This window comes from Rutidosis leptorrhynchoides, chromosome 1 (assembly GCF_046630445.1).
Source record: "Rutidosis leptorrhynchoides isolate AG116_Rl617_1_P2 chromosome 1, CSIRO_AGI_Rlap_v1, whole genome shotgun sequence".
Classification (NCBI taxonomy): Eukaryota; Viridiplantae; Streptophyta; class Magnoliopsida; order Asterales; family Asteraceae; genus Rutidosis; species Rutidosis leptorrhynchoides.
Window position 1 is genome coordinate 36,683,171 of NC_092333.1, and position 15,471 is coordinate 36,698,641.

At 33.7% G+C, this 15,471-nt stretch overlaps 2 protein-coding genes across 2 annotated transcripts; one reads left to right on the forward strand and one right to left on the reverse strand.

Annotated features, from left to right (window-relative positions):
* Positions 1–1,009: 1,009 nt before the first annotated feature.
* On the forward strand, positions 1,010–3,942 carry LOC139859022 (protein PLASTID MOVEMENT IMPAIRED 1-like). Its single transcript, XM_071847844.1, has one exon. The coding sequence runs from the start codon at positions 1,157–1,159 to the stop codon at positions 3,737–3,739; it is 2,583 nt and encodes an 860-aa protein (XP_071703945.1). The 5' UTR covers positions 1,010–1,156; the 3' UTR covers positions 3,740–3,942.
* Positions 3,943–4,190: 248 nt separating this feature from the next.
* Positions 4,191–7,806, reverse strand: LOC139859028 (protein MULTIPLE CHLOROPLAST DIVISION SITE 1). Its single transcript, XM_071847851.1, has 5 exons — positions 7,567–7,806; positions 6,262–6,519; positions 5,174–5,340; positions 4,673–5,060; positions 4,191–4,584 (listed from the first exon to the last, which is right to left on the reverse strand). The coding sequence occupies exons 1-5, from the start codon at positions 7,600–7,602 to the stop codon at positions 4,384–4,386; spliced, it is 1,050 nt and encodes a 349-aa protein (XP_071703952.1). The 5' UTR covers positions 7,603–7,806; the 3' UTR covers positions 4,191–4,383.
* Between the last annotated feature and the right edge of the window lie 7,665 nt (positions 7,807–15,471).

The window sequence follows — 15,471 nt, forward strand, 5'->3', positions numbered from 1 at the left end:
TATTGTTTTCGTGTTATCTACTATTAGTATAATACGTTTACCTTAAACCTACACGGTCTAATTGAATAATCTAGTGACCGACCTTTGTAAAATTTTGGGGCATCTCAATAATGCGTGTATGAAAGGATAAATCTCAAAAAAATGATAGATATGTATAATTAGTAAATTTAAAATTAATTAACATGTGAGTAAGATTGAGACATGATAAATCTATCAATGATAAATATGAGACTTGGTGAGATAAATGTGACAAATATATTTCAAACATATTTCACGTTAATTTTCTAAAATAAGTTATTATTATTCTGAGTTCAACACATATTAAAAACGACTTTTTGCTCGTATGTAGTGTTGGGTTGCTATTTTGGTTGTATGCCATAATTTCATCGAGTAGAGTGACAATAGAAAACTTTCGATGAAAATCAATACAAAAGAACATGTTTTACTTTATATGGTTTCTAAAAGTTAATGATAAGTCTACTATGTGTTACAGTTATAAATTGTACTCCGTATTTATTAATATATATACATGTATATTTATAATTATGATGGTGAAAATATCACCATACTTTATTAAAAAAAGAAAAGGATTATTATTTGAACTAAATTCAGATTGCTTGTTTTATAAAACTAAAACTTCGATAAATTAAACTTTGTGTTGTTCTCGAGTGGTAATGACTTGACAAGGTTATTCCCTGACTTTGAAATTCACTCAAGGTTGTCTTTCGCAGATTACGTTAGTTTTTACCGGTCATGCCCTTAAATTGGTTCGAGTTTTCTCCATTGCAGTAGCAGTGTTGTTTAAGGAAAAAAAACTTAGGATAAATTAATTTGTGTACTTCTATAATGAATTGGTATAGTTACATTGAATATTATAATAATAAATGCTAGGGGTATAAGCATATAATGTGATAAAGGTATTTACCAAATCTAACACGAAGACATCACATATTTCGTGCCATATATAGTCCCAACATTTAATTCTATCACGAAATTCACCTCTCTTATCCTTCGCACCCCATTTCCACACATTTTTTCTTGGCCCATAAACCACCACCCCTTTCTTCCCAAAACCAATCTTTCAAACCAAGTTTCTCACCTCCAATAAACTTCAATTCATTCCCATTTCATACCAACAAACGAAAAAAAACACATTATGGCAACAAACGACAACTCACAAGATAACAGAAGAAACTCAAACACACAATTGTTGCAAGAACTTGAAGCTTTAAGCCAAACACTTAACAACACAAACACTTCATCCATTCAACCAACTAAAAACCGAAGAACTAATTCACTTGTTCTTTCAAGAACATCAATCCCACCAATACTATCAACTGGTTCAAATGATCATACCAATGATGATGATGATGATGATAATGATCATGGGATTAAGCTTAATCCTAAACCAAGATCAAGACGTATGTCATTATCACCATGGAAATCTCGACCTAGTGAAGAACCTAGTTATCAAAAAGAGAATCTTGTTAGTAAGAACTTGTTTCAAGATAATTCATCTTCATCATCATCATCAAAAGGTGGATTATGGAACTGGAAGCCAATTCGCGTTCTGTCTCATATTGGAAAACAGAAGTTAAGTTGTTTGTTATCGGTTGAAGTTGTAACAATTCAAGGGCTGCCTGCATCAATGAACGGGCTTCGGTTATCGGTTTCTGTAAGGAAGAAAGAAACTAAAGATGGTGCAGTTCAAACAATGCCTTCAAGAGTGTCACAAGGAGCTGCTGATTTTGAAGAGACTTTGTTTGTGAGGTGCCATGTGTATTGTACGCCAGCTGGCAGTGGGAACCCACGGGCCAAATTCGAGCCGAGACCGTTTGTGATTCATGCTTTTGCAGTTGATGCAGAAGCGCTTGATTTCGGACGGCATAGTGTTGATTTGAGCCAACTGATTCAAGAATCTGTGGAGAAGAACTTTGAAGGGACGAGAATTCGGCAGTGGGATATGAGTTTTAATCTTTCTGGTAAGGCGAAAGGAGGCGAGTTAGTTATGAAACTCGGGTTTCAGATTATGGAAAAAGAGGGAGGGGTTGGGATTTATAATCAAGTTGAAGGGGTGAAATCGGGCAAGTCTAAGACGTTTTCGCCTTCGATTGGGCGAAAACAGTCTAAATCGTCGTTTAGTATTCCCAGCCCGAGAATACCTAATCGGGCTGAGGCACATACACCTTCTCAAAGAGAAGGCGGTGTCGATTTTCAAGGCATTGATGATTTGAATCTCGATGCACCACCGCAAGAACCAGTAGTGGGCCCGGTTCAGAAGACCGAGGATTCAGAGGCCAAGGTTGAGGATCTCGACCTACCGGATTTTGAGGTTGTAGATAAGGGAGTGGAGGTGGAAGATAGAGATGGGACGGATGGGACCCGCTCGGAGGATAATTCGGATATGAGATCGGTTTCGAGTGAGGTTGTGAAGGAAATTGTGCATGATCAAGTTCGTCTAACACGATTATCAGAGCTCGATTCGATTGCACAACAGATCAAAGCGCTTGAATCGATGATGAGGGAGGAGAAAAATGAGAACGATGAAGAAACGGAGTCACAAAGATTAGATGAAGATGAAGATAAAGTGACACGCGAGTTCTTCCAAATGCTCGATAACGAAGATGGAAAAGAAGCCGCGTTTAAAGGTGGTGATGTAAATGCTAATTCGAGCGTTGATGGTGAAGACGAAAAAGTTTTTGTACCTGATCTCGGGAAGGGATTAGGTTGCGTTATTCAAACACGAAATGGCGGGTACTTGGTGTCATTGAATCCGTTCGATAATTTAGTAGGGAAAAAAGACACGCCAAAACTTGCGATGCAGATATCAAGACCAATGGTTCTTGTATCTAACGAAACGTTAACTGGCACCGAAATGTTTCAAAGAATGGCGGTGCTTGGTTTTGAAGAACTTAGCAACGAGATTTTATCGTTAATGCCAATCGAGGAACTTGTCGGTAAAACTGCAGAGCAGATCGCTTTCGAAGGAATAGCTTCAGCTATCATTAGTGGCAGAAACAAAGAAGGTGCGGCTTCAAGTGCCACACGTGCGATTACACTTGTTAAGTCAATGGCGATGGGTATGACTACAGGACGAAAAGAAAGGGTTTCATCGGGTATTTGGAATATGAACGAAATCCCATTAACGGGAGATGAAATACTAGCGTTTTCATTACAGAAAATCGAAGATATGGGAGTTGACGCATTGAAAGTTCAAGCGGATATAACTAAAGAAAACGCTCCTTTCGACGTTTCACCTAGCAACGACGCTAAGGAAAACAGTAACCCGTTCGCAAACGCTGTTCCGTTAGAATATTGGGTCAAAGATAACAGTGTAGCGAGTTCAAACAATGACGATGAACCTATCACCATATCGGTTGTAATCCAAATGCGGGATCCTTTAAGACAATACGAAGCGGTTGGTGGTCCACTTATAGCGCTGATCCATGCCACGTCAGCAGAAGTTGAACCGAACCAGGAAAAGAAATTCAAAGTTGTTAGTTTGAACGTTGCGGGTTTAAAACTAAGAAGTGGAGGGAAAAAGAACGAGTGGGATACCGAGAAGCAGAGGCTAACTGCGATCCAGTGGTTGGTAGCTTACGGGCTTGGTAAAGCACCAAAGAAAGGGAAACGTGTGATGGTTAAGGGGCCGGACGTTTTGTGGAGCCTATCGTCGCGTGTGATGGCCGATATGTGGCTGAAATCGATAAGGAATCCTGATGTGAAGTTCACAAGTTGAAGAAAAGGTTGCTGAGTTTTTGCATGAGTATACACAGAATCTAGTTGTTTATCAAGCTGCATCACTTTTTTTCAAGACTTTATATACTATTTACAGTTTCTCCTTTGTATACTGTAATAAAATAAAAATAAGTAGCATTTTGTAATGTTGTTTATTTATATTTATTCATTTACTCCAATGTCCATTTATTGAATCTGTAACTATCTCCTATGTAAATTTCCAAATTTATAATTTGAGGTACATTAATAACTGTTTTTTTTTTTTTACATCAAATTAGGATTTAGCCCATTTAACACACTTTACATAGTTCTACATTCATTCATAACAGCAACCACTAAATTAAAAAGTAACTGCTATATACAACTATTTAATACGTGTTAACGACACTTTAACTCTAGGCTATCATTAACAAAATCCTAGAAATTATTCTAAATTATGCATTTCACTACTATTGCAATACCACAAGCAGCAAAACATGAAAATAACATTTGCACCAGGAAAAACATTAATTACAATACAAAAATCCACCCATATTCAACAAGATCATGCTGGGTAGTCAAAGGCAACAACTGTAGAAATCAAGATCAAGAATCTGAGAAAGATCGAAAACCATATACATTCGTACATAGAGCATGGTACCGTAATCATAGATTTTGTTTTTCTTCAGAAGTAGAGTTGTTGTTACTGTCAATGGAAGTCTGTTGACTATCTGGTCGCGGGCCCGATTGACCGTTCTTAGTGTTCGGTTCCCCCTGTTGATCATCTGACTTCAGAGTTGACTTGAACGGTCTCTCAAAATTACGAGCAGTTCCCGGATCAATTACCATATTGTTCAACTTCTGATCCTGCGTGTACATACGCATTATATTATCACTGTTATAAAATAAAGATATTTCGGTTTTTGTCGAACAGTCAGGGTGATGAAGCACTTACAATTTGCAAAGCTTCAAGTTTTTTCTGCAATGCTTCATGCTCGGCCTGAATACGAAACGGAACGCCGTGTTTTTGAAACACGTTATTTTGAGCCAAATCTTCAGTTATGTCACTAATCGTGGTTGCAAAAGGATGATTTGCAGGGATCCATCTAACCGTATCAGGGTCCACATCAGACGGTATCGGGTCGCCTTCTTTAAGGAATATTGTTGGTCTCTTCCATTGATAGGCTCGGGATCTCCTTTTTTGATGTATGTTTTGCTCTTCTCTTGTTAGAGTCACCGGAGCTAATTTATAAACCTTTCCACACATTTCAACGCTTGAATTGTTCTTGCTAATCTTCACTTGTGGATTGTCAAATGGATCATCGTACATCACTGCATTGGATCTGTTAACAAAACAACATATAAATGAATAAATAATATTAATACGAATACTAAATACTATACTATTAATAATAATAAAATAAAAAGAAATAGTGTGAGATGATTAGAGACATACATGCCTCTTCTATCAGAATTTAGTTGGCCCCGCCTAACAAGATCAGCAACGGATCCGGGACGTTTTTGCCTAAACTTCCTAGCCACATAAACTCTCAGTGCAACAATCAAAATACTAGTGGCTATACAAAACCCCAGTGCAAATTTAGCACGCGGAGAGCTTTTTACCTGTACCAATATAAAAGATAATGCCTATAATAAACTTCACCAATGTCAAAAGGAACAAAATTAGAGAGTAAATTTCAAATGCCTGATGATTTTCATCAATTCTGGGTAATGATGGAAATGGACAAATAATTAATTCTAACTTGAAAGTTGTCAAAAAAAGAAAATGCCTGAAAATTTCATAAAACAAAACTTCTTGCAATTTTTACATGGCCAATGAAGTAAAATGTTCTTTGATATAACATGGCTACATAGCAGAAGGGATGTACTATTATGGTTCACATTTGATAGCAAGAAAATACCTAACCTAAGGTTAGCAAGTCATGGCTAGTCATTTGAATATAGGCATGGTTGCAAACGGCGGTTACGACGGCCGATGCGACGATCTGATGAATAGCCCGTCCCGATTCGAAGAAAAACGTTTAATAAGTAGGCAACGGTCAAAAGTCGGGAAAAGTCGGGTCAAAGTAAGTCAAAAGTCGACTTTCTGTCTGGCATTTTTATGATGTAAACGAAAATTCCAAGCCCATTAAAAGTTGGCTGGGAAAAACACCGACTTATTTGTAATTCATTGAATTTATGTTTGAAATATATATATATATATATATATATATATATATATATATATATATATATATATATATATATATATATATATATATATATATATATTTAAAAGAGAAATTGGTCAGCATCCGTCTCGACCCCATCTTGACCGACTCGACCTTTCAAGGTCGAGAGTGCCTCGTCTCTGTCACGCGTCTTTTTCAACCTTGAATATAGGCATTGTTTTGTGATACTAGCCCAAAGGTTGAAAGACAAACAGATAATCAAACTGTTTAATAGCTTTTTCCTCCTGTTGAAAGGTAACTTAACAATCTAACAAATAATCGGAAATGTATCCTAAACTATGTGGAAACGTACCACAAAAACAACAGGAGGGAGAGAAACAACTGTCTCTTGTAATCTTGAAACTTGATGTTGTAAGACGACCATGCCATTACTCACTGATTTGGAAAACGTCACTTCATCTTTGAGTGAATTATCATCACCAGATATCGATGAATTAGAAGAAACTCCGAGGAGAAAACCTCGATAATTGTTCTTCCCGCTCCAAATTCCATATCTTCTATTGAACCCTAATATTGGTCTAAGTGCTAAAGCATTTGTTAAAAGTTGATGCTTCACAAAAACAACAATCAGAATTAGAAACCATTATGGTTATTTCTAGAAATATATTACGTTATATTTGTTAAAAGTATTATTTGGTCAGAGTTTACATACATTTATGGTTATTTCTAGAAATTAATTACGTTATATTGTATTTCAGTAGCACTATAGAACAAAAAAAAATGACCAACTAAGTGTCATCCTAACCAATGTGTTTGTAGGAATTGTACTTAAATGTACGCCGTTGTATCATTAAGGTGTAACAAGGCTAGAATAACTCGTATACCCTCCTAAGTACCTCAAATTTAGAGTTGGCAATTTCGATGGTTGTGTTTTATCGATATTCGAAAAAGTAAGTGCCTAGCGGTTGACTCTACCGTTATTAAAAACTCAGTATGTTCAAACTGAAACCCATTTCAACCTGTTACTCAACCCACCCATATTGCCACGTCTTAAAATTTTCCGCAAAACATTATTATGTTCAACAGTTAGTACCGCAACACATGAATCATCAATAGAGGTTACTCAATAACTGATATTATGTACACAATATTATTTAAGTGTATCTCTACGAAACAACAATCACTTACATTGATAAAGTTGCAATCCTGCACTTAGATTGATGAATCAAAAAGAAGTTTCTAAAGTGAAACATGTTGATTGTAAAGAAGGCATTAGAAGCAGAAGGTCAAAATTCAAAAACCAACATTTTGGCTTTTTAGTACTCATGGAAGCAGATTTAAGGGTTCTAATGATTAAAATGTACAAATAACATTTTAACCCTAATATTGTTAATCTTTTTTGCTTATAACAATTTGTGCTTCACACAGTACAACAGAATCATAAAATTAGCAATTTTTGGCTAATTGATTCGACTATCAGACATTAATGATGAATTCTACATATCAAAGATGAAATCTGAATCTTCAATACCCACATAAGAAAAGGTTAAGCCATTTTTCCAAATAAATAACTTAATTGACTGAGATAGTACAATGTCCACATAAAATATAATAAAAAGATTGGGAATTTATTATGTGCAACATATGAATTACATACCGGAATAGAAATGGGATGAAATTGCAGTGAAGCCATAATTAATTTCAGTGACAACCAGAGTGTAACCTCATCTCATTCTTTGAAATTAGAAAAGTTAAAAATGTAGGGGTTTGAGGTTTTAATGAAATCAAAAGGACGGATTGAAGTGAAGGTTGGGTTTTACTTCACCGATTGTGTTTTGTTGGGTTTTACCACGTGGATTGGTTGTTTATCTTGATCTTGATATTTTGAACATATTATTGTGTGATTATATCACAAATATTGAATTTTCACGACAAATTTAAGATCAAAAAGTCCCGAGTTTCCCAATAAAAATATATACTCCCTCATCACAAAAAAAAACAGCCTCGTTTAACTTTTTATTTGTTTTAAAATATAATAATGAATTGTCTAATTTGTCCTTCATTTAATGTAGTTATAAAAAGTAACTAATTAATTCATTGATATATTTAAAATTGATATTTCATAATTAAAAGGGACATAATTAAAACTTTAATAGTAATATTTAATAGTTATTTAAAGAAATGGACAATAATTTTTTAGACAAACAAATATAGAAAGGTGGACAATTTTTCAGAACGAAGGGAGTATTTTTTTCATGAAGCACTTTAGGAAGATGATATTTTCAACTCAATTAAAAATTTAATAATAATGTCATATGTGTAATTTTTACTTCAATTGCAATTATTTTTAAATCAGACACCCTTTTATGTAAATAATATAATGAAATCAAAATCTTTATGGACAAAAATAATGACATTTTCTTTATTGAGAAATTGTGATACTTATTTTACTATTTTTGAGAATTTGTTTGCACAACGTACGTATTCTACTCCTCCGACCATTGTTCACTTTTTTTTATCAAAACACTTTTCTTGTTAAAATTTTGTCAATTCTTACATATCGATTTCAACTCATTACTATAGTATAAGCCAAAATTTCAACTCCTTTTTTCTTTTTGTGTAAACCAAATTTATTATTCTTCCTTAAACCATATTCTTTGTTTACCATTTTTCTAGAATACTTTTTGGAAGAGCATATGCTAGCTGAGTAGCTGGTGAGCTGAGTAAAGGTTAAAGATAGAAAAAGAAAATGTGCTAAACGATATTTGTTTTTAATCATTGTCGTTAAAATATATAAGCTAGCAACATGGATATAGTTAAATGTGTAAATAGATACTCAAATTGTGATCTCATATTATTTCTAGCGTAGCGAGAACCCCACACCTCTTGTTGGCTACCAATGATACAAAAAACTTGTCATTCTAAATAGATCTTATTAAATGAAATCGAAGGTTGCTTGTTATAAGAATAAACATGAGAAATCTAGTGAAATCTAGTCTTAGACATGTTCGATCAAACTAATTCGATTTTGTTTGTGTCTCGTGATGATGGTTATATATGGCAATAAAGGCTAAAACACAAACAATTAATACTCTGTAAAATACAGTCAATTAATACTTCGTAAAACATAAACAATTACTCTTGTAAAAACTCTCTCAACTTAATTTCGGGTACGCTTTGTGTCACGACCCTACTTTTTCCGCTATCTTTTATCGTTTATTATTTAACGCCCGTTAATTGTTATTCGTGTCACGTCATTTCTATGACCTATATTATTATTTTAGTAATAATATATTAATTATTATGTGTCATATGAATATTTGTATTCATATTTTAAATTGTACATTTCTACGTGTCGTGGATTTCTATCCGGCGAATCTTTTCGGTTTTTAAACCAACGGTAAAGCTTTTGGGATTTTTAAATTCAAATTATTTTAAATATGATATTTTAATGTCATATGTATATATATAGTGTTTATATATATTTTTCATCGCGTATTTGTTTTCTCTCCGAATATTTAATCGCGTAGTAGCGTTTTCGCGTTTCGGGCTTCGATCGGGCGTTCGGACCACAAGCAATTACAAATTATTCAAGATTGGGCCATGTGGGGCCCACCCTACTCCCTTATTCGGCCGACCCCTTAGAGGAGGGAGGGGGGAGCCTTGCTTTTTGTTTTCATTTTTGTAATTCATATTTCATTTTCATTAATCACTAGTAACCTAAAATTCCATTTTTCTCTCAAACCCTCTTCTCCCTCTTGTCTCTTGGATATCGACGCCGCCACCACCACTACTCATCATCATCTTCATCAAAAAATACTTGGATCATCAAATTGTTTACATAATCGGATTCTACACAACGATCTCTACGCGCTCATATCATTCAATTCTTGATTAGGGTATAAACCCTAACCCTAACTTTTTAATCTTTCTTTCTATTTTATATGTTATTATGATAGTATGATGATTGTATGTTGTTGTATTGTCGATTGTATGCATAGAATCACTCGTTATCGCATGTTTTCGGTTTGATTGAATTGGGACAGCAGCTTATTTGATCATTTCTGTAAACTTAACTGATGTAAATGTTAAATTAAAGTGTCTAGATGTGTTCCTCTCATCAAGACATTAATTTTAGACTCCGGATTCATGTTATTTCGATTCCCGGAGCTCTATATATGATTAAAATGGTGTTTTATTGAAATCAAAATATAAAAACAAATTGTTTCAGGTTTGGTCCGACTTTGTGACCACTTTTGGAGTCTTTAGGGTGTACTAGTGTGTTAGGATTGATGATTGGATGAACATTCATGTTCGGGTCATCGAAATCCGAGCCACGGATCACCCGTTATGACTAAAACTTGTTTTTTGAACGGATTAAAGCTCCAAGTTGATATATGGCTGATGGTCCCGACTTGGTGGCTGTTCTTGGGGTATTCTTGAGTGCACTAATGTGTCAGGTGGTTTGGTTAGGCGGAGATATATATAAGACTCGCCGAAAACCGATACCCGGGGCTCAAGTTATGACCCGATGAACTTTTAATGAAAACTTATAGTTATAAAATGGAACTTATGATAAAAAATAATGATTTTCATTATTAATAAATTACTTATGATATAAAAAGTAATTATTTTAACTTAAGACTTATGATATATATTTATTATATCATTTAATAATTACTTGTGATTTAATTAAACATTTAATTTAACTTATGATTAATAATACTTTTATTATTAATGAAAAATACTTATGATAAGTATTAAACTTATGTTATGAGATTATTATGATAAGACTTATAATAAGGATTAATTAATTATTTAATTATTATAAGACTTAATTATTTAATTTTAATTTAATTATTAAATACTTATGATTTAATAATTTAATTAAAACTTATGATATGATTAATAAAACATTATTAATTAATAATACTTATGATATGATTAAAATTTATTATTAATTAATAATACTTATAATTATGATTAATATTTAATTAATTAGTTAAATACTTATGTTATATTAATTATATCATTTAAACTTATGTTAACTTTAATAATTTATTTTAATTTAATTAAACTTATGATATGACATGATTATACATATAAGACTTTAAATAATATTATAACTTATATTATTAATATAATTTACACTTTAAAATTCAATGTTGACTATGTTTGACCAATGTTGACTTTTGAGTTGACTTTCGGTTGACTTTGACTTTCAGTTGACTTTTGTTGACTTTCTAATTAAGGAAACTTTCCTAACTTAAAAACTTTTCTAAAAATAGAAACTTTCCTAAAATAGAAACTTTCCTAAAATAGAAACTTTTCAAAAATGGAAACCTGCTAAAAATAGAAACTTTCTAAAAATAGAAAGTACGTGTCCTTACGATGTTCTGATAAAACCGAAGCATGTTGTGTGTTGTTCTATGTCTACTTGCAACAAGTACTATAGCTGTCATACTAAGACTTGACCTAAGTTAGTTATTTATATCGACCTGCTTTATTTATAGGTCGGCGTTGTGATCATTCTTGATCACTTTACTTCGTTTGATGTTCGATTTTTGTGTGGTTACTTCATTTGCTTTAAGGTGAGTTATATTCCGTTTTTCATACTTTTTAAAGTATTTTTGGGATGTGATTACATGCATTTTGATTTACGTTTAGACACACGTGGCAATTAAAGATAAATTATTCCTGAGTTGAACAAAAATATTCTCTAGTCTGGTAACTGTAATCACTGGTTTCTACTATGAACGCGAATCCTATGGATAGATCTATCGGGTTTGACAACCCCATTTCGAGCTAGTCGCGCTAGCAATTTATAATCGGAATGTATTAGTACTTCGTATTTATTTGAAGATACACTTGTTCGGTGTATATATTGTGTTTAGCAAGAGTAAATAAATGGTTAAGTGGTTACCAGGTGGCTCATTGATAATGGAATAATGTTTTATGTTTTCTAACATTTTAAATCTTGTGGTCTAAAGTTTATACGTTTATTTAAACCTATAATTCACTCAATATTTTTGTTGACAGTTTACTCGCATGTTTTCACAGGTACTTGAGTTGTTTGGTGCTTCCGCTGTGTTAGAAGTGTCTGCATGCATTTGGGCAGATTTTGTTAAACAATTTATGAAACATTAAACTTGCATTCTTTTTTTGGAGTATTAAATTTGTGGGTGTTTGGTTGACAAGGTTTATGTCAACTTTGGTTATTTAATATGTTAGGTTTGTTAAACTAAATATTTTGGTAAATTTTCTTTTTGGGAAACTTTTGAATAAAAGAATGCAATGTTGTTTATTAAATTCATTTAAAGTTCGATCAAGCTGTGGGACCAAGATAACGATGGTCGTCAAGTGTACTTTGACGGGTCGTTAAAGTTGGTACCAGAGCTCTGGTTGTAGAGAATTAGGCTGCATTGATGTCGTTACCCGAGTCAATAGGGTGCATTAGTGAGTCTAGTCTACATGTAACGACCCTGGATTTTCCAACGTTTAATTATTAATAATTTATTATTAATGCTTGCGTTTTAATAAACGTGTTCTTATACGTGTTACTTGTTACCGTATTTGACTTTACATGTCCCGACTCGTCTTTGTGACACACGAACTTTTCACGAATAATATTTCGGATATTATTTACATTCATGATTAATTAATATAATCGTTTTTAATTAACTAGTGTTAGTAGTTAATTACTTGGGCTTATTTAATTTGTTACATACTTGGTCTTTTATTAATGGACTCATGATTAATGGACTTGGAAGCCCGCCCTACTTCCTTAATGGACTAATTAGCCCATCTTATTATGCAAGTATTACATTTAGATGAAACTAGATTGATTAGTAAATGAAAGGCTAGTTACATGCTCATTTACATATCTTTCCCATGCAAACTTGCTTTATTACCATTTTGAGCTAAATACATGCAATTAACTAGTGGACTCTTCCCTCTTTTGGCTCCCTTGGAAACCGTCGGCTATGGGAGGGTGTAGGAGAGTTCAAAACTTTTTTTTTTTTTGTGTATTACATATTCACTTGTATCTTCATTTCACACACACACTTACTTGCATCTCATTTTCTCTCATTTGCTCTCTACTTTGTAAGTAACAAAGCTTGGTTTTTCCTTCTTTTTTTCTTGTGAAAACCGAAACCATAAACCTTCATCATCATCATTCCTACTTGTTTAATTACTCGTTCTTTGTTTATTGTTTACTTACTAGTTGTTTGTTGTTTACTTACTAATTGTTAAGAATCAAACTTGTTAGTTTATTCTTCATATTATCTTGTATTACAAGAACAAACAAGAACCTAAACTTTCTAGTTTATGGTTCTATATTTAATGTTTTAAAAGATTTAAAGTTCATGAGTTGTAAAAACCATACTTGTGTTCATGTTTGTAAACTTAAGGTTTACTTTCTTAAAGATCAAAGCCTTGGCTTGAATCTTTAAAGTATGAACAACCATGAACTTGTCACTTGTAAATTTAACTTATTTCTCACTTTGTACATGCTTTAAATTCGTGAATCTTGTTGTTATTGGTCAAGTATTATTAGTTAATCTTGATCTCATTTATCTTGAACTAAAAGTTAACTTTATAAGTTCAAGAACATGGAGGTTTAACTTTCTAGTTACAACTTCATATACTTATGTTGGATCTAAGTTTATATAACTTATGGTCTTCTAATTTTATTGTAAACAAGAGCTTACAAGCTTACATACATTTTTCAAGTTGAGAATCTAAGTTTCATAACTTATGGTTTCATTAAAGTGTAGATCCAAGTTTTGTAACTTAGGATCTAACTTAAGAACACTAGATCTAGACTTTCTATTCTAGGATCTTTAAGATCTAGCTAAGATCTAAGTTCTACAACTTAAGATCTTGATTATTTAGTTTACTTTCAAGTTTGTAGCTTAATATTACTTTTAGAATTCATGTATGTGTCGGATCTAAGATTTTGATGTAACTTTGGTTCAACAAACTACTTGCAACACTTAAATGAGGTGTGCTACTTATCTTAGACTTACACTAGTGTTATGATGGTCAAACCTTGGTTAAGATGATGCAAACCCATCAACGAGTTGTACACTTGAAGCTATACGCATCAAGGATGAGAACCGTGATGAGCATCAAGCACCAAGAACCCACCGGAACACCTTTACTTACTGTTTCTGGAACTGATCATACTACCTAGGCTACTATAAAGTTAATTTTCAGTTAGTTCGGTTCGAGTAGATGATTTTCTGTTTAGACCTTGTCTTAATCCGAGTTACGGTGTAGGATCTATGGCCTCCCGAAAGTCACTACACCCTATTAACGTTGTGCTGAAATTTCTGACCTACTCGCACTTAAACCGTCACCACGGTCAAACGAAGACGAGTTGGTTCTGGAAATTGGTCAGTACCTAGGGAACTCATATACGGAGCCATGGCCACTGGTCTCACCTCATTTCAGTTTGTATAGAGGCCGTGGCGACTGAACGAAGTCAGCCTTTGTTTCAAACCCTAGTCTTGACTTAAAACTTACTTTACACTTTTTGTTTAATGATGAATGATGATGGTACTTAAGACCTAATTTACATACATTTAAACCTTTGGGAACGATTTACTGACTTAGTAACTTTTGACTTAGGTTGAGGACTTTTCGGACCAACCACTTTGCTTACCTTTCCGCGTATCGACTTCTACTACTTTCCACTGTGAGTTATAGCATCCCTTTTTACTTTAACTATTTTGGGAACTGAGAATACATGCGCTTTTTACGTTTTACATACTAGGCACGAGTACTTAAACTTTATATATGTGTGGGTTATACAACGGCATAAACTTTCCCCTTAGCTCGGTAACATTTAGTCATTGGTCTTTGAACCGGTGAACGCGAATCTTAGATATGGATCTATAGGGTTTGACATCCCCACTCGGGCTAGTAGCGCTAGCATTTAACGGGTGTTTAATACTTCGTAAACATACGCACTCGCCAAGTGTACTTTTAGGGGGTGATAAACGTTAAGTTAGTTACCAAGTGTCCACAGTTATACATATACTTTTCATACTGTTTTGAAACGCTGTTGAAGCACTGAAATCTCGTGGCCTACCTTACATTACTGTTATACTTAAACTATAGCTCACCAACATGTGTGTTGACATTTTTAAGCATGTTTTTCTCAGGTGCTTAAGGTTTGCTTGCTTCCGCTGTTGTACTAGTCATGCCTTGTAGACTCCCGCTGCGCTTATTAGAGATGTCATCGCATGAAACATTTTATCTTGCATTCAAACTTTATTACTTTTGAAACGATGTATTTGCAACGACCTATGGGTCACGTACTATTATCGCTTGCTATTCGTAGAAGCATACTCTTGGTTGTTAAACATTTGACGTTGGTTAAAACGTCACCTTTATTCATGAATGCAAACTTATTTTGAAACCGCATATAGTATTTGACCTTGTAATGATCCTGTTGTTGATGATTCATACACGATGGTTTTGTACGGGGCATCACATTTGATATCAGAGCATTGGTTGTAGGGAATTAGGTTGCATTAGTGAGTCAAGACCCTAC